General features: G+C 33.9%; 1 protein-coding gene across 25 annotated transcripts in view; it reads right to left on the bottom strand.

Moving 5' to 3' along the window:
- Positions 1–559: 559 nt before the first annotated feature.
- ATF2 (activating transcription factor 2) overlaps positions 560–20,416 on the bottom strand; it is an 84,997-nt gene continuing 65,140 nt past the window's right edge. For all 25 annotated transcript variants that reach the window (XM_072751995.1, XM_072751982.1, XM_072751987.1 and 22 more), the window contains 3 exons: positions 17,268–17,474; positions 7,574–7,679; positions 560–3,123 (listed from right to left, as the gene is read on the bottom strand). In XM_072751995.1, the coding sequence (XP_072608096.1) occupies positions 2,897–3,123; positions 7,574–7,679; positions 17,268–17,474 (540 nt within the window). In that variant the 3' untranslated portion in view covers positions 560–2,896. The remainder of the gene's footprint in view (positions 3,124–7,573; positions 7,680–17,267; positions 17,475–20,416) is intronic.

The raw sequence follows: 20,416 nt of genomic DNA on the forward strand, positions 1-20,416 counted from the left end.
ATTGTTCTGAAGGTGAAGCCAATAGCATGTCCTGATAGCCCGGAGGTAGGATATGCGAGAAAAGAGGAATCAAGGATGACAACAGAGTTGTCCTGGCTTAAGCAACTGGAAGAATGGAGCTGTCATCTGTGCCTTATGAAAGACGGCTGGAGAAGCGTACTTGAAGAGAAGGTGGGGGATGATGAAGAATCAGTGCTGGACATGTTACACTGAACTGCATTTGACATACAAGTTGGACATGTTATATTTAAGATCTTTTGTTAGGCAGTTGCCAAGAGATGCCAAAGGCTGGTGGATCTGTGTGTGGCTGTAGTTGAGGGAATGTTCCAGGCTGGGGATCATTAAAGGTTCACTGTATATGAATGGGGTTTAAGGAATGAATGCAGAGAAGAACAAGGCCTGAGCACCTTGCGGTTGAAAAATTTTTGAGAAGGAATGAATTTTATCACAGAAAGAGACTACCTGGTTCTTCTCAGGTAATAAATGTCCTGAAGGAAAAAAAACCCCGTATCATTATCAGGTGATGTTACTTTATGAAAGATAGGTAAGGACAAGCAAATTATGAACATAATTTAAAGATAGAATTTATTCTCTGATGGTTTACTCATGCAAACTGCACATAAAAGAAAGTAGTACAGTTTGTGTAACATTGCAAATATAAGGACTCAAAATGCTAGGTACAGAAGTAGTGTGACATCCTGAAAGTCAAAATGGAATTTGTGTTTATACAACTAATAATGATTTTTATTTGCTGAGTACAGACTGATTTACAATGAAAGTTTTGCTAACCTTGATAAAAGTTCATTAACCGTTTACATGACTTCTTACACCTATGTAGTTTTATTTTACAGTTGCAAGAATTCCTGTTACCAAAAAACTTTAACTTGCATAAATAATAAAATGAAAGAAAAATGTACTGAAGGACTTAGGAGAGTGAAAAATTGAGGCTTTTCCTAACCCATTCAAACTACAATAAAAAATAGCCTTCTTGCAGAATTCATATTTTGTGCCTTTGAGATCAACTCCTTAGCATAACTATGGCAAAATCACGATTAGAAATTCATTACTTTAAAATTATAAAATCAGTTAAAAATAAAAAAAAATTAGAAGTAGAATTATCAACTAAAAACGCTCACTTTTAATAAGCCAAACAATAAAAATCCTATTATCTTCATACTTAAAAGTCCTGAAATGTCATTTGTATAATTTGAATGTTTCCCAGTCTGGAACTTAGGCAGGTGGGATATTTCCTTGAATTATCAAGGATCTTCGATATAGGTTTTTTAAATGTCAGTCTCATTAGGAGATGGCACTGAGACGTTCGTAAATAGTGTAGTATAGATGCAGAACAAACTACACAACTTATTATAAATGCATTACAGATATTTACATAATGGAATCCTGCTTGAATGCCAGAAGTTGCTACTGGGTAGGACTCAACTATTTTACAAAGTTTTCTTACACACATCTACTACTTTATTTTTAACAATTTAGTCTATTTTAAAATATTGTACTGTATTTTGAACATAACTGCAGAATAAAAATAGATAATGGCACATTAGAAAACTCAGTATCCCACAGATGATTGGATAATGAGGAAAGTGTACCTACAATCATCTCATCAGAAACAAACTACATCATGGAATGTTAGTTATCCAAGCCTGCACAGTAATGACATTTTAAATTGCAATCATCTATTGGCCAGCATCACACTGAAGGCATCGTTAAACATTCAAGCAAAGACTGCTGGCATAAACTATTGAAAGAAACATACATACACACACATTCATACACTCTCTCTCATTCACTCTTGCTTCTCACATTATAATTACATTGTTCTAAAGATAGATACTGATTTTTTTCCCACGAGAAACGTTATCAAAATTTGCTACTAAAAGATGACAGTGCTTTCACAAGAATAAGTACAAGTTAGCTTGCAAGTACAAGACAATGGGGGGTAAACAGTCTTAAATTTTCTAAGTAATTTTTAGGCTTTTTCTGGCAACCATACCATACTTGATTATGCATAAACTTCTCAGTTTGTAACCTGAAATCTGCAAAAAAAGAAAACCAAAACCAAACCTAATTTCAAAAAATTATTATATCGGATAACCCTGTATCATAGATTATGTAATTTCGTATTTTATTAGCCTCAAAACATACGGTCTAAAATACTGAATTTAAGACTTGAAAAATAGTCATTTTGAAATGATAAAGGATTCCAAAATTCATGTCTACTTAAAATCTTAAAAGAAAATGCACGATTAATGATCTTGATTTAGCTTCAGAGTGTGCATAAAAGCACCGTATGTCTCTCACCATGTTTCACTCACTTAAAAAAAGTGTTCGCTAATGTTATTCCTTTTGCATAATGTGCAAAATAAAAGGCAAAAAGATTAAAAGCAAATCTCTATCTTTCTCTTGCTAGTGCTTTATGACCTTGTTATTATTACAAAGTCAATAGGGACTATGCAGAACTTTGGTATAAATGATAAACAATACTACCATCACAGCTGAGGATTAAGAGGTGGTCAAAAGAAATGGAAGTGGGAAGAGATTCAGTAACACCCCCATTTATTAAAACACCACCAAATTAAAAGTGAAATAAACCACAATGAATTATAATACAATTTACACATTGAGCACAGAAAATTAATAAATCTAACAATATTTATAAAAAAAGCAAAATCAGTCTTTTTCCAGAGACTAAAAACTGTTGTTCAGTCTATCATCAACTGCTGCTACACCAACTTTAGAGCCGAATTTAATTTCAAGTAAAAAAAAAAAAAAAAAAATTTACAACCACAGATTTCGCATAAATGGAAACTGGTCTTTCCTTGATTTCCCTTTGAAGTCACTAATGAGTATCTAAAACTGCTGCACTGCAGGTTTCTAATCAACTTCCTGAGGGCTGTGACTGGGAGGCAGGAGCCATAACAATCTGCGAAAGCGCAGGCTCTGTACTCTGGTCCGCCATCTGCGTGAGGACTGAGGTGGCCACAGCTTCGGCCTTGGAGGTTGAACTGACTCCATTGGATGTGCTGACAGAACTATGCTGTATAGCTTCTGTATGTGGACTACTTGGCACTGACAGGTCTTCTGAACTATCATCTTTATCGGCGGCTGAGTGGAAAAAAGAAAAGTTACTGTTTCTTAAAAACATCTCTAGGAATGTGTCAACAGTTTGTCAATATACAGAGTGAAAAGTTAGGCTTTTGCAAAAATTGGTTATTGAGTTAAAGTGGAATGACTGGAACTAAATAAATGAAAGGTAGCTGCAAGGAAGGAAGCAGGCAATTTCACCGCAACAGGTCAGATGAAGGTACAACCAGACACACGGAGGCATCTGTATGCCCAGTGCTTCACCGAACAGAGCTGAAGTATTTGCTAAATAGTGTTAAAATCAGGTACGAATTTAAGAGACAGCCTCTTACAGATATAATCAAACACTTATCAAGTAACACATCTAACAAAACCAGTGTGTTTGCCTACATGCTATTCTTATTGAAAGATAAAAAAATTATAACCACATGCATAAACAAAATAAATTCTTACATACAAATTACATTTTCAAATTATTCCCTCTGCATCTCCAGAACTATATTTATTCTGGCTGACTCTCCATCTACTGTAGCAATGGGTGATTACAACACCTGATTCTAATGATGCATCCACATGAGAATAAGCAATATTTAGAATCTAAATGCCACCAGCTGTTATAGCTGCATGAATTAATTGAGGTTCTAATAAAAAACTATATAAAACTCTAGACACTGCAATGGAAAAGATATTCAGAAAAGGGCTTAAGTATTTATAAAAAGCTACCAACTTTTAGGCTTGAACAATGAAATTCCTACACCTTTCTCATTTTAACAGGATAGAATCCAGTTATTTCATTTAGTGAAAAATTTGATATGTACAACACCCAAGTAGTTATAGTGTATGTAACTCATGAGATATAATGATAACACGAACCAGTAACTATAAACCCAGTGCCAAACTTAAGAGAACACTGCCAGTAACAATGATGCTTCCTAGAGAATCCTCTCATCAAAAGTAATCACCATTCTGATAGTTAACCACTCACTTAGTTTTGGTTTGAAGCTTTATCAAATGGGTGTGTGTTCCTACACAATAGCATTTGGCTTTATCTTTGAACATCCTGAAAACTGTACCATACTGGATGTATTCCTTTGTACTTTTCACTTGGCATTAAAATATTTAGTGCTTTAAAGTCATAAGCAGGCTTTCTACCAAATCTCGCAATGCATACTGGCCTGCTTACTGCACAGGTGCCTATTCTAAAAGTTAAGCATTAAAAAGACTGTGGATCCTATGCAACAGGACTTATCCCATGATCTGTAATGCAGAAGGCAAAGGGGGAAGAACCTGGCCAGCTTAACTTTAGTTCAAATAAAATTCCTCATTTTGAGAGTTTTCTGAAATACAGTACTTACAGAATTTTGACAAGTTTGCCTCAAATCGACGTATTTTTGGAAAGCAGGTTTTAAAATGTATCTTCTCTATACATCTGCTATAAATGCAAAATCACACCTCAACATAAAAGCTTGACTTCAAGATACAATTAAAAAAATCACAATAATCCTTTTAAAATTATATAAAGCAGAAAGGATACTTTTCTGATGAAACAATAACAAAGGTTCTAAAATATTTATATTTCAGTTAAACAGCCAATACAATAGTTATGTGTTCAAAGAAACCCAAACCCTGGCAATGACTGAAAAGAATACTAAAAAAAAAAAAAAAAAAAAAAAAAGGTTCTCTTTATTTCACCACTCTTCTTCCACAGGAAACAAACTGACCTTTCTCTCAATGTTAAGTTCTAGGGGATACACCAGGTTTCAAAAATAAAGAGGCTGATCTGTGACAAAAGGTATAAGTAAATATAAATACACAGTGGAGGCAAGGACTCAAAATGAAACAGTAAATTGTAATGATAAGTGCTTACCTCCAGACTTTAAGAATTAGGTAAAGCAAATCTTTAGGCTGTACAAAGCATCAGTATACAAAATATCTTTATAATGTGATATACCTGCACCTTTGTCTACTTCTAGAGGTGAGGAGAGAAAAATCACTAGTTTAAATAATAAGCACTAAAAAGATACCAGATCTTACTGCACTCTAAGAGCCATTTTCAGCCCTACTTAAAGCTACAAAACCCCCAACTGTTTGACAATTCACTCTATGAAGTTTTCTACCTAATGTTCATACATATTTTCATTAATGAAAATATAAATTCTCAATTACATTTAGGCCCAAGAAGCTTTCCTTCCTACTTATAGTTATGGAAACAAGTATAAAACCATTTTAATAATGCCCAGAGATCTACAAAATATGAATTAATGGTAGTAATAAGATCACTCTTGTGCTTATTCTTAATAGAATCCAAACATTAAAAATTTATTCCTATTTTCATTCACATTTTATACTATATCTGATTGTTAAGGTGACCAACTGTCATGGTTTTCCCCTTTCATCCTATAAGATAGGGACTTTGAGTATTAGAACTGAGACCCTATGTGTATGCTTTATACTGTCACCTTTACCTGAAGGATTTTGTAATATTCCTTAATTTTTATAAAACCTCAATTCCACAAATGCTTTAAAAGTATTAACTATTACAACTCAACACCATTAGCAACAGCTGTGTGCTACAACATGAATAGTGTCAGATATTTGTGAATCTCCCCACATTTTCTCCAAGATTTAAATATTCACTTTATCTACCTTGACCACTAAACAGAGAAGTCATATTTTTCTTCTAAGACTTCAAACTTGAGAAATTACTTTAAAATCTCTACAAAACCCAATTATCTCCCCAAGAGCTGAAGGAACTAATTTTATGCTAAAACTACACACTTTTACTTTAGTCAGTTTGTCTAGATGACTAGACAGAAAAAATGTAGGAATAACTTCAAACATCAAAAATATCTTATTCATTTCTTATAGCCCATACAATCTAGCCATAATATATATTCCCTAAAAATTTATTAATCTAGACTTTCAGGGTATTCTAAGGGTATGTATGGCACATAAATCCATACATCTAGACCTTAAAAATATCTTTATAAATTATTACTTAAAATGAAAAATTGGCTTGCCTTTCCTAAGCATATGCTGCCTTGATTACAGAGATAAAACTGTTGAGATTATCTAAGAGATTATCTAAGATTAAAAAACTGCAGATGAGATAAATTTTTAGTTGGATGTAACTGAAGAATTCATTTTCCTTCTAACTTTATAGATTCATTTGTATATTTCTTTTTGAACTATCAACATTCAAGAGAGCTCTCTTGTTAAGAAAATCATATATGCATAATGCTGAACTCAGTAGCTTCTATAGGAAATTATGTTGTTAAATCAGATGGGAGCCATAATGGCCTCATCCCCGCAGCAATCATTGTTAATACAAACCTCAAACATATTTCTATATGAGTCCAATTTACTTCACAATGTGTTTCACTATCCCGTGAAAATGACTAGATATCAAAGGACTGAGATTTATTTGCTCAAAACTGACAAAAATCAATGTTCTAAATATATATGGCAATAGAGAGTTGCTAAATCTACTGAATCTTTTAAATTAAAAAATATTGCCCATTTTGATGAAACTGCTTACAATGACTACAAGTAAAGATGGTGGCCATTAAGTTTTATCGTGAGCACCTGAGGAACTGTTTGCATCCAATACAAAATGTTTCTTTCTTTTGAATTACTGACACTGGCAAATTAAAATGAAGTGGATACATATGGTTGAAACAATCTTCACATTTACAAATATCCTGAAATATCACTAAATCATAAAAACGAAAGCTGTGGGTTATATATTATGAATGTTGCCTAATGCATCCCAGCTCTGTTATTTGTTACAAATTTGTGTACGATGGACAAAATTGGCCATTTATTCAAGAGTAACAGCTGGCTCCAATATTGTGCATCTTAACAAAAAAGAAGGACATTACAAGATGGAAAAAGCACAATTAACCTCTAAAATGCTGAAAACAGAAGAATCTCATTTTGGGGAAAACATGTAAGAGAAAATTAAAAAGCAGATAATTTAAATAGTGTTCTATTTTAGAATTTTTATGACTAAAGGACTCAATATAAAGATTCACAATAAAAATGGCACAATGCTGAGACTTAAGAAAGAACAAAAGGATCGGATACTGGAACTGGGTACTATGTATTATTAAATGAAGATAGTTAATTTTTAAAAACATTACTGAATGGAGGCTGGAACAGAAGTAGTGTTTCACTCTAAGACAAAATGTTACTCTGGAAGATAAAATACCATCAGTACTTAACAGTTTATTTTAAATTATTAACCTGTTTTGTTGATGTATAATAATCCTCAGAAAAAAAGCCAGAAATAGGAAAACTCAACTCTCTAGATTCTAAAAAGTATATTACCCATTCCATAATAATCTTGCAGAAGTTCTAATATTTAATATTAAATATTATACTCCAGTCTGTTTTTTAAATGGTAGCTTGTTCGCTCTGGCAGTATTTCACTCATGTAGCCTAAGGCTATAGGTAATGGAACATTACTCACTATGATAGCCAGATTTCTTCTGCATGGCGGTTACAGGGCAATCTTTATGAGCCAGAAGAAGCTGTTTCAGCTGTGCCACTTCATTTCTCAGCAGGGTGACTTCACTCTAGAGAAGAAACAACTTATGTACCTTAACAGCATCAGACTAAACATTTCTTACTGTTTATAACAAGTGAAAATTAAGAACATCGGATATCTTTAACAGAATATCAAGGAATAAACAAAATATACTGCTTAAATAGGTTTGTTCAGTACACATCAGTTTTCATATTTTAGCATTTATACAAAAAACTTCTATAAAAATTTAAATGAGGTAACGACATGACTGGATAACATACTTCAAAGTTTTTTACATTACCATTTGCCTTGGAACTGTTTATGTATTACAGGTTACCTGTAGAAGATACTTTACTTATGTTGCATGCTCTTTTGATTATTTGAAAAATTAGAAACATCAAGGGAGTCAGAATGAATTTTCACTGACTCTATGTACTTGAAAATGAAAAATTTATCCTAGAAACTCAATTAAGCAAGTTTCTAGTTTTCCAGAAACTATGAAAAGCCCCACAGGGGAAATCACAATAACCAAATAATCATGGATACCTAAAATGCATCAAAGTACTTACTGTCTCGGACACGGAACCAATGAAAGGAGATGTATTATTGAAATGGCTTAGTTGCCCTTGATCTAGGTAATTTGTACACATCTAAATTTAAATCTGATAAATGGTGATTTGTCCTAGTCTTTTACTTTTTAAAAAAAATTTTTATTTATTCATTTATTTTAGAGAGAGAGAGAGAGGGAGAGAGAGGGGGCACAAGTGAGGAGAGGAGCAGAGGAAGAGGGAGAGAGAAGGGGAGAGAATCCCAAGGATTCTGGCACTGAGTATGGAACCCAGCATGGGGCTCGATCCCATGACCTTGAGGATCACAACCCAAGCTGAGACCAAGAGGTGGATACCTAACTAACTAAGCCACCCAGGCACCCCTTGTCCTAGTCCTCACTAAAAGATGAGCATTTCAGCCTTTGTTTTGGATGCATATTAATCTGGTATATTCTATATAAAAGTTCCAAATTAAGAGATTTCCTTTGATTCCTTTTGGTTACCCCTAAATATTAAAGATGCAGAAATTAATGACAATTACCAATACTCAAGAGTTAGAATTAAGGGGCACCTAGGTGGCTCAGTTGGTTAAGCATCTGCCTTTGGCTCAGGTCATGATCTGGGAGTCCTAAGATGAAGCGCCGCATCAGGCTCTCTGCTTAGTGGGGAGCCTGTTTCTCCCTCTGCCCCTCTCTCTGCTTATGTGCAGTCTCTCTCTCTCACTCAAATAAATAAACTCTTTTTAAAAAGTTAGAAATAATATGAATTAATAAAATGGTTAAAAATGCTTAATTTACAAACACCTCTACTCACCTGGACTTACATTAACTTTGAGTATTCAAATTTCATCTATGAATCCAAAATTAAATAAAGAAATACAACAAGCATATGTACTTTTGTAAAAGCTCAGGCACTTTGTTTTCCATCCCTTTGTCTCTTAACAAGAAAGCTGAATATAAAATAATTTAGCAGACTAGTTTCATTAGGTCCCCTTAAGTGGTCAATGACAGAAACATAAAAATTCAGAGAATAAAAGTTAAGCAAGTCTATTGGTTCAAATAGTTCCTCGCACCCCTGTAACAACAAAATACAACAATGTATTAAAGCACAGAACAAAAAGTGATGCTCACAGTAACTCTAAACATTAAAAAAAGGTTAAATTCTGTTCACAATATTGTATTTGAGACAAGAATGGGTGTGTAGTGATCAAAAATACAAAGGGAAATTTTTAGAGTTTAGAGTTTTGCTTTAAAAAAATACGCTATTTAGAAAAAAAGCAGCTGTTTATTTCTATGGAAGACTACAGTCATTAATGTCAGTATCACTAATTACAGCTCTTTATTAGTGACATCAAAGATGAGAAAGCATGTTATGAATAATCTAATATAAATCCCAAATTTCTCCCTCTCTGCTGCGTCAGCTTGATTTTGAGATTCCTAACAAGTTTCTCTTATTAATTTCTGTGATATGAAATAGGACTGGGTATGTATTTTTAGTCCACAGTAATATTATTTTATAATCTGGTACCTGTGACCAGATTCACAGTAGTCTGAACCTATGAAAAAAATATTTAATCATTCTGACCTATACATATTGAAGTTTTATAAGTACACATTGCTGTCATTATCAAGTAAAAAAAAAAAAAAAAGATAAGTTTTCTTCTTTATCTCATCTTGCTAAGTTTTTCATTCATCTTGTCCCCAGACCCATATGCATATATGTGTGTACACTTATGGAGTATTTACTACACAGGACTGTAATTTATTTATTTGTTTGCTACCTCTGCCAGATTGGGAATTTCTCAAGAACAGGGATTATCTTGCTTTTTGTATCCCTAGACTACAGCACACAGCCTAGCACAGACTGAGTACATAGTTATATTTTAGAACCATGTAAATCTATGTCCATGAGGGTGGGGGAAAAAGTCCAAAGAAGGTGAAATTGCTTAAGTATATAAAACCAGTCAAAAAAAAAAAAAAAAAAAAAAAAAAAAAAAACCAGTCAGAGGTCCTAATTTCATTATTTAAACCAACAATCTCACCAACATAGCTTACACTATTCATTTCCTCAGACATAAAATGAAAACTGGCATATTTTACAGTATCCTCTCAATTATAGAATTTTAAAAATCACAAATGCCCTCTCTCCTATATATTCTAGACACTCAGCATAAACGATATTATGATTTATTTTGTCAAAGTAAAATATTTGTGGTAAGATAAAGCAGATGCTGAAAAAATTGTTAATGCTAATCTAAAATGAAATGTAAATTACTTTGGCAATGTCTGTATCATTGCTCCATTCCATCTCAAAGGTTAATTATATACTAACGAACAGTTTGTTTTTGTTTTTTATTACAGTTTATGTGAAGCAGATTAGGCTGATAAAATCATGACAGATTAGCCAATTGATTAATCGATGAAAGCTTTTCATGGATACTTGGCCATAGACTGAGGACCTGGTATTCCAAAAATTTATGATCTTTGATTTTCTAGTTGAACTACTACCCCCCAAAATAAATAATATTGGATAATTTCTTCTTTGGGGAGTTTCTCACTGGTAAAGGTACAGTTTTCTTTATGTTAGGTCTTTCCAAAAATCAATGATTAGGTATCAAGATTCCCATCACACAATTCCAAGGATTGTCATGGATGTAAAAATCTTACACTTGAGAAAACATTCAATTTATGTCTGTAACAATAGAAAAAGAGATAACTGGGTTCTTAATATTTTGGAAATACTTTGCCAAATGGACTCTTCTCTTACTCTCTTTAGAGTATTTTCAGACTTTGTTTAATGTCTGTCTCCTCTGCTAGACCACAAATTCTGTTAAATGCAAGGACAATGTCTTTGTCACTGTTGTATCTCCTGTGTCTAATAACATGCCCTGCACACAATAGATGCTTAATGACAGAATGAATAATAAATAACTAGCATTTGCATAGTGTAGTTATAACAGACTTCTCTATACCCTCTCTCTCATTTGATCTTCATAATAGTACTTATTCTATGAATATGACATATGGGGAAGTAAAGGCTCAAAGATTTTTAGTAAGGCCTAGTATAAAGAAGTACTAGGTCTCAGGCTCATAAGAAAATGCATCAAGTATAAGTGGCATCACTATTACCCGTTCTCCCTCTAGAGCATAGTTAAAAATCAGGGAAAAGAAGGAAGGCTGTAATAGCACAGAATACTTTTTTTTTCTTCAGGAATTAAAACCGGTGTAGCATCTTCCAATTGTCACCATTCCTTTTTATTTCAAGTGATAAATACTGAAAAATATGGTTTGGGTATCAGAAATAAAAGATTTGATCCTATTCCCTTTTGAATCAATAGAGCAATAACCAAACTTTTTCTGTATCATTAACTTATGAGTGAAAACTCCTCACGTATCCGGCTATGAGGAAATGCTTCTATTTTTTTAATTTATTGAGCTTCTACTCTACACATATTATCCACAACAAAAACTCCTAAGTTTTATATACAGACCAACTGTTAAGGGGCTACGGTTAGTAAAGAATCTACCTTTGATCACAAAGGAAACATGCTGAAATTGTAAGCTGCAAACAAAATTCCAAAATGAGTATAACTGAAAAAGCCATAAAGAGGTGAAAACTTTTTCAAGTAAAAGACAATAAAATCATGTATTACCTTGAAAAAATAATAATTTATAACCAACAGTATCCCAGTTTTGGTCTAGATTACCATGTCTCTGATGCAATTTGATGCAACTGTCTTTTTAGCAACAATTTTAGAAAGTCAAAATATAATCAATCAGTGAGTGGGCAAGAAAGTTGAATAATTAATGTTCTTTAAAACCCAATATGGGGACGCCTGGGTGGCTCAGTGGTTGAGCGCCTGCCTTCAGCCCAGGGCGCGATCCTGGAGACCTGGGAACAAGCTCCATATCAGGCTCCCTGCATGGAGTCTGCTATTCTCTGCCTATGTCTCTGCCTCTTTCTCTCTGTGTCTCTCATGAATAAACAAATAAGATCTTAAAAAAAAAAAACCCAATATGTATTTGGTAAAAATATGAACAGTTACACCTCAACACTCGTTATGATTTATCTATAATATATAAGTAACCATGGGTCATTACTGCCCACTATACAATCAGCTAAGCCTATGTCACATAAAGGATTATTAAGGAAATGTAGAATTGATGAATGTTTTCACATAAAGTAGAGTTTAATTATTTCACCGACATTCAATTTGCTTTACAAGTCATTCTGTTCTTCACAGTTAATGGTTTTGCTGTTGGCAGACTGAAATTTTTCTCCCTGAATCTATCATAAGCATGTTAACTCTTTATACTCTGAAAACAAGAATCTGTCACTTTTTTTTAAACATTTTTTAAAATCTTTATTTATTTATGATAGTCACAGAGAGAGAGAGAGAGAGGCAGAGACACAGGCAGAGGGAGAAGCAGGCTCCATGCACCGGGAGCCCGACGTGGGATTCGATCCCGGGTCTCCAGGATCGCGCCCTGGGCCAAAGGCAGGCGCCAAACCGCTGCACCACCCAGGGATCCCCGAATCTGTCATTTTTTAAAACTGTTTAATTTGATAACTAAAAAACAAAAAATAAGAATCAGATATCCACCTAAACAATAGAGAAAGTCATAATTGAAGCACACTTCCTTCCTAAACTATTCATGCCCTCAAAAGCCTCTTCATTTTCTCCTGCTACATGTCATTCCAAAATTCGATTTAGGGATTCATTCCTATATCGATTTTCATATTTACACATTTATCCATCTAATTATAAACCCTTTATTAATGAAAAAGAGCTGTGCTATTTTAGTGTACAACTATTTTTTTTGAGTAATTTATTGAGGTGACATTGCCGTGAGCTAGAATTAACCATTTTAAAGTAAACAATTCAGTTCAGTGGTGTTCAGTACATTTATAATGTTGTACAGCCACCTCCCTCAATCTGGTTATAAAACACTTCTGTCAGTCCAAAGTAAAACTCCTCACCCATTAACCAGTTTCTCCCTATTTTCTACTCACCTCCCCCTGCCACCACTAAACTGCATTTGTCTCTATGGATTTCTATTCTAGATATTTTTCTTTTTTTCTTTTTCCTTAGAGAGAGAGAGAGAGAGAGAGAGAGAGAGAGAGAGACAGACAGGAGTGGGGAGGGGCAGAGAGAGAGAGAGAGAGAGAGAGAGAGAGAGAGAGAATCTTAAGCACGCTCCACACCCAAGCGGAGCCTGATGCGGGGGGGGGGGGGGGGGGGGGGGGGGCTTGATCCCACTACCCTCAGATCATGATCTGAGCTGACATCAAGAGTTGGACATGACAGAATGAGCCACCCAGGCAACCCTCTTCTTTGTATTTCATATAAATGGAGTCATAGGTGGCTTTTTTCTGGCTTCATTTAAGCAAAATGTTCAGAGCTTCATCCATATTCTAGCATGTTCATCCACATTCACTCCTTTTTATGGTTGAATATTCTATTGTATGCATATACCATAATTTATTCATTCCTCCACTGATAGACATTTGGGCTGTTCTCAACAACTTTCCTTTTACCCCTAACAATATATTATAGGTAATTTCCCAGGTTAGTACATGATATGAACATCATTCTTTTTTTCTTTTTTTACAGAAATATTTTAAAGAATATCCTGCTAGAGGATACCTGTGTGGCTCAGTCTATTAAGCATCCGACTCTTGATTTTGGCTCAGGTTGTGACCTCAGGGTCCTGGGTTTAAGGCCCACATTAAGGCTCTGTGCTCAGGGAGGAGTCTGCCCATCCCTCTCCCTCTGCCCCTCCCCCCATGCTCACGGTCTCTCTCAATAAACAGTATCTTTAAAAAAAAAAAAAAAAAAAAAAAAAAAAAAAGAGAGCATCCCTGATAACACATCATTTCATCACCTATCTTCACATTCTGATACACAGTTCCAAAATTAATAACACTTTCTTATCTAACCATGATTCCATCATCACTTAGTGTTTTTGATTAAAAATACGGATTTTAGGGCAGCCCCAGTGGCCCAGCGGTTTGGTGCCGCCTTGGGCCTGGAGTGTGATCCTGGAGACCTGGGATCAAGTCCCGCGTGGGGCTCCCTGCATGGAGCCTGCTTCTCCCTCTGCCTCTCTCTCTGTGTCTCTCATGGATAAATAAATAAAATATTTAAAAAAAAACAAACAAACGGATTTTAGAGCCTGAGTGGATCAGTCTGTTAAGTGTCTGCCTTTGGCTTAAGTCATGATCTCAGGGTCCTGGGACTGAGCCCCATGTTGGGCTCTCCCACTCAGCATGGAGTCTGCTTCTGCTTCTCCCTCTTCCCTTCCCCTGGTGCTAAAAAATAAAATAAAAAAAAAATAATGGATTTTAATTTTGTTTATAATTTGAGGTATTAACATTACATTCAACTTTAGAGCTTAATTTAAGAATTTCTTGAATTTGATTTTTTTAGATTTCATTTATTTATTCATGAGAGACACAGAGAGAGAGAGGCAGAGGGAGAAGCAGGGTCCATGAAGGGAGCCTGACATGGGACTCGATCCCGGGTCTCCAGGTTCAGGCCCTGGGCTGAAGGTGGCACTAAACCGCTGAGCCACCCAGGCCGCCCTTGAATTTGACTTCTATTTGAAAGTTTCGTGCTTTGAAAATGATGCATTTGTTAACCTTTACCTCAAGGATGAATCTTGCCTTTATTCCTCCAATCAAGAAATTTCTACCCAGATTAGGAAACACAAAAATGTAAATATACTTTACAATAATGACATTTAATCATAGTTTGTATGGTGGAAAAAACATGAGATGAATGAAACAAAGATTACATTTATCTTGAATACTGAATTTTCCAGGGTTTTCTGAAATAACAAAGTCCTGTTGCTATTGGTAATGGGCTGCAATTAAGGAAATAACAATATCTCGTGAAAGCTGTTAATACTGCTATACCTTAGGTCAAAGCAGAAAACTGGCCCAATCTAAAGTTGAAGACTACTCTGTAAATGATACTGTACATTTCTATGCCATTGTACAGTTTTCAACCTTCTTAAACTTCCTAAAAATTACAATAAGCCAAATCACAAAGGAAAATATTGATAAATTTAAGACTTAAAATTTATGTATTTAAAAATACTTGCACTCATTCTAATTCAATTGATTTATGCAAAAAATTCTCAAAGAAGTAGGATCAACAGGTATATTCTATGGATAAGACAAATGAGGCTAACAAAGAATGACAACTAAAAAATAGCCAAGCTATTCAGAAGAATAATTTTGTTAAGAACAGAAAAGAGAAAAAGAGCTAAATCATTTTGTGAATGTAACATGAGTATCTGAAAATTTAAATGACAATACTTCATATTTTAAGAGAAACTTGGCAAAGAATAGCCATTTTTTAAGAATATAAATAAGTTAGTAACTATAACCTGTTTCATTGTATTTAAGAGGAAAAAAATCAAGTTTTTTTTACAAAGTTATAAAAATAGTTCTTGAATGAATAAGAATCTATCAGATGATAATACAATATTAAGATATCCTCATATGTATTTATTTCAAGTCTCTGATGTGATAAATCATGTTTAAATTTTTTCTAAAAAAAATAAAATAATTTTTTTTCTAAATGGTTAAAATGACTAAAAATAAATTTTGCAAGACATTTGTTCTAGAACTCATGCATCAAATATCTAAAGCACAATATAGAATCTTAAAAAAGGATTGTCTCACATATGAGACAATTTTTATAAAATTTACATTAGGTTAAGTGCTGTGTCTTATGTTAAAAACTTTTTCCTAAGAATTGAAACAGACATTTATATTGGTGACATATTTAAAGATAGATTTTTAAAAAGAGCAAGTTTCAACATCAATTATAATTATACGGAAAGATCTGTTTTTCACTGGGGATGGCTTACTCAGAAGACTGGCCAGTAACAACTACAATTCATTAACATCAATTTTCTAGTTAATGCTCATCAACTGGTTCACAAGATCTTCCTGAGAATATTCACAACATTAACAGAACAAAGAGAGGGCGCCTCGGTGGCTCAGTTAAGCAACTGCCTTCTGCTTGAGTCATGCTCTCAGGGCCCTAGGATGGAGCCCCAGTTGGACTTCCCACTCAACGGGGAGTCTGCTTCTCGCTCTGCCTTTCTTCCTTGCTCATGTTCTGTCTTTATCTCCTAAATAAAATCTTTAAGAAAAGCAAAAAACAAAACAAACAAAAAACCCACAAAAAAAATGAGGGCGCCTAGATGGCCTGCTCTGTTAAGCCTCCTATTCTTGATTTTGGCTCAGCTTCTTTCCTCCTCCTTCTGCCCCCCCCCCCCCCCCCCCCCCCCCCCCCCCCGAGCGTGTGCGCTCTCTCTCTCTCTCTCTCCTCTTGCACTAAAATAAATAAATCTTTAAACCAAACAGTAAAAATAAAAGGAAGAAAGAAAAATCAGAATGAAGAAAATAGACTTCATGCTATCTGACATAATCACTGGAAATCTTAGCAAAGACTGAACAAGAAGGAGCCTTAAAATCTGTATATCCCATGATGTTCCTAAGAAACCTATCTGAGGTGCATTTGCAGGACATTATGAAATCATTTCTACTGCCATTGGCTATATTGTACCTGTTCTGTGGATGATTAGAGCTCTTCAGTTTCCAAAACTATCAATCTGACACTTTTCCCAAGCACCTATATTCACTCCAAATAAACACAACAAAATTTATAATTCAAAGAACCAAAGAACTTTAAAATGTTACCGAAGCAACTTTACAGTTGTGATAGAGACCAAATTAGAAAAGTGAAACACCAGCCATATTTTAAATTTTAAGATTCTTTGTTTGAACTTTATACACCAGAACTTTACAAAGTTTAAGCCAAGCAGTTTTGTTACTTTTGTAGCACACAAGTGAAAACTTATATTTAGTATTTCCTCATTGTGTCAGTGTTGCAAGTTTTGTATTACTTCACCTCAGTATTCAAATAGTTTTATAAAACTATGCTTCACTACAGATCCCATACACACCCAATATTGTGTGCTAAAATGTCTAGATGGCTAAATGGGAAAAACAGGAAAGAACTAAGTTCACAATTATTAAAATTAGACAAAATATATATATATGCACCATACCTGCAGTTGACCATTTAATGAACTCAAGTCTTCTGCTTTCTTCTCTAAAGACTGAACCCACACTTTCCTTTTTTGTCGGCATCTTGAAGCTGCCGCTCTATTTCGCTCTAGAAATTTCCTCCTTTTTTCATCAGGATCTTCATTAGCTGCTCTTCTTCGACGACCACTTGTATTTTGGGTCTGTGGAGTTGTGTGAGCTGGAGAAGCCTACAGTAAACACAAATGGAAGTTTTTTATGTTTGTATCCAGTGAGAACACAGGCACAGTGAAGGGTGGCAGAAGAAAAGAGCTACTAACTTTGTTTTCTAAGTCTCACTGTATATATCAACATTTTGGGGTGACATGAAAATCACCCTGTGCTTTAACAAATTCCTTGAAATAAATAAGCACTGCTAAAATAAGATTCTAATTCACTATCATAGTGAATATATTTAAAGTCTGTATAACGTTTTCATTTATATAGAAATAATAAGAAGTTGAAAATGCAACATAAATGAACATGCATAGATCTTAAATTTTTCCAAGTGTACTTTTTAACATTACGGTATTATATAATCCTTTGAAAAATTATAAGGTACTAAAGTAAAAAATTTAATAATTTATTTAAATTCACTGTGAGAAACCATTTACTTGCTATTTTTGAAGTAAAACTTTAAAAGTAAAAATTGTAAAATTTTCTCTCAAAAACTAGTTTCTCTAAAATTGAGAAGTACAGTAGTGCCCCCTTATCAGTAGGGAATATGTATGTTCCAAGACTCCCGTGGATCCCTGAAACCACAGATAGTACCGAACCCAATATATACCATGTTTCTTCCTATGCACATATTCCTATTATAAAGCTTAATTTATAAATTATGTACAGTAAGAGATCAACAATAACTTATAATAAAATAGAACAATTATAACAATATACTCTAATAAAAGTCATGTGAATGTGGTCTCTTTTGCTTTTAAAATACTGTCTTGTACCCACACCCTTCTTCCTGTGATGGTAGGAGATACATGCCTATGTCACAATGTGAAGTAAAGTGACTGATAAAGGCATTATGACATAGTGCTAGGTTACTAGTGACCCTTCTAACAATCTGCCAGAAGGAGCTCCTTCTGGACCATAGTTGACTGTGAACAACTCAAACTGCAGAAAGCTAAACTGCAGGTAGGAGGGAACTATATAGTATGTACATATTTTGGTATACTCAGCTTTTCTTCAGTTTTTAAAATTTAGGGTCAGGGACATGTGATTATTGATGCTCATTTTCCTGGTGTCCAGATTTTAATTTTAATTGCTTCCCTTTGCCTTTCAACAGATCAGACTAGTTATCTCGGATCAGCCAGAGACAGTTTTCGGTCACTGGTAATATTATCTAGTATCTGGGATTATAGAACAGCAAGTATTTCCAAGCCTCTCTCAAATCCCAAAATTATGCCACAGAACACTTGAACTTGGGATGTAGGAAATGAACCCCTGGAAACAGTGCAAAGGAAATGGCACTTTGTGATCACAGGCTCATGACCCAAGGAAGCCTGAAGACAATCTTTTATGTATAATTATATTCCAAAATAGTGTGAATAAATAAGACTTCTATCTTCTAATCTACATAATAAGCAAAAGCCTTATATATAAGCTCAACATAAGTTCTGCAAGGAAATCATCAAACTACTTTTCACTCTACAAACTCCAAAAGACATACATTCTCATCTAATTCCTTTTCAAAATAGCTAGCATTAAAAATTCTGAGGGTAATTTAATTTATACTTTAATTGTAATAAAGATTAAGTATTAAATTAGACCAGTTCTTTTACGTACATAATTGCAAGTTAATCTTTTAGAAAAATATTTCTATGGCTTGCTTCAAGAATGGCAACCTTGAAATATTTTCTTTTCTTCATCCTCTTAACTTATTGATAATAGCAGGTTTTTTTCTTTTACTCATTTGGCTGAATAGGAAAGAACAGTTTTTAAAAAAATTGACAACTCAGTTATTACAGCAAAGGCTAATCACAAGTATTTATAAGCAGAAACCAATAAAGAGTTATATTTGTACATTTTTACAACTAACAAGGATTAAGGCTACTAAAAAGCATATAGTCCTCTCCCTTTCCCTCCTTCCACCGATTCATTCATTCCACATTATTAAAAAGAACACAGGAACTATCTTAGAAACTAGTGATATAATAGTTAACAGATAAAGTCCTGCCTTCATGAAGCTTCCATCTAATACAGTTTAAGGATATAAATAAAAGTGAGATCCAGATAAACTATAGAGTTAGTGTAAGAAAATAAATTATATATTCATTTCAAGAAAAATTATATATTCATTTATTTTAAGTTATATATTCAATTATTTTAAATAAACTTTTAAAGATGTAAAAACCACACATATAGCTTGCAGACCATATGAAGAAATTCAGAAAACATGAATTATCTCTGAATTATGACATTAAAAATAATACACTTATTTTCCTTCTCTCTTGGTCCCTAAATGGTTTAGTAGATGACTACCACAACTACATTCCACTTTATTCTAAGATCTGTGAAGGTAAAATACAGTTATTTAAAAAGTTACAATTATGAGGTAATCTAAAACTTGTGATTTACCTGTTTCTTTAATTGCAAAGTTTTGCTGTTTAATGCCAGTGGTAATATTCTTTAAGTATCCATATCTTTTATCTTGAAAGTTCTAAATAAAGTTCTAAAACACTTAATACAGTAACCCTGCCATGTAGAAATGCAGTGTAGACAAAATAGACATATCAATTATCTGATACACAGTCACAAACCAGAGATAAATGAAAAGGACCTCTAGTATTAACAGTTTCCATAAAAGCATACATATCTGCTCCTTTGGTGATGTTTCTCAAATTTTAATTCAAGTATCATTTGATTTATGTTAGTAATGTAATAAATACACACCATGTAAACATTACTCGTTGAATACAATCAACGGGAAAAAAATGATTTAAAAAGTGTCGATGTCATGTCAGGCTAACACACATGGACACCTACAGAAGCATTTATAGGGTGTTCTAATCAGCAACTTGACTATTTTATCTATTTTTGGTATCAATACTTTTACACTGAATTATCTTTTCCAAAGGTTTTTGGTACACTTTTGAATTATGACCAGAAATATTTTTTTCAAAGTATA

Source organism: Vulpes vulpes, chromosome 3 (assembly GCF_048418805.1).
Source record: "Vulpes vulpes isolate BD-2025 chromosome 3, VulVul3, whole genome shotgun sequence".
In the NCBI taxonomy this organism is placed as follows: Eukaryota; Metazoa; Chordata; class Mammalia; order Carnivora; family Canidae; genus Vulpes; species Vulpes vulpes.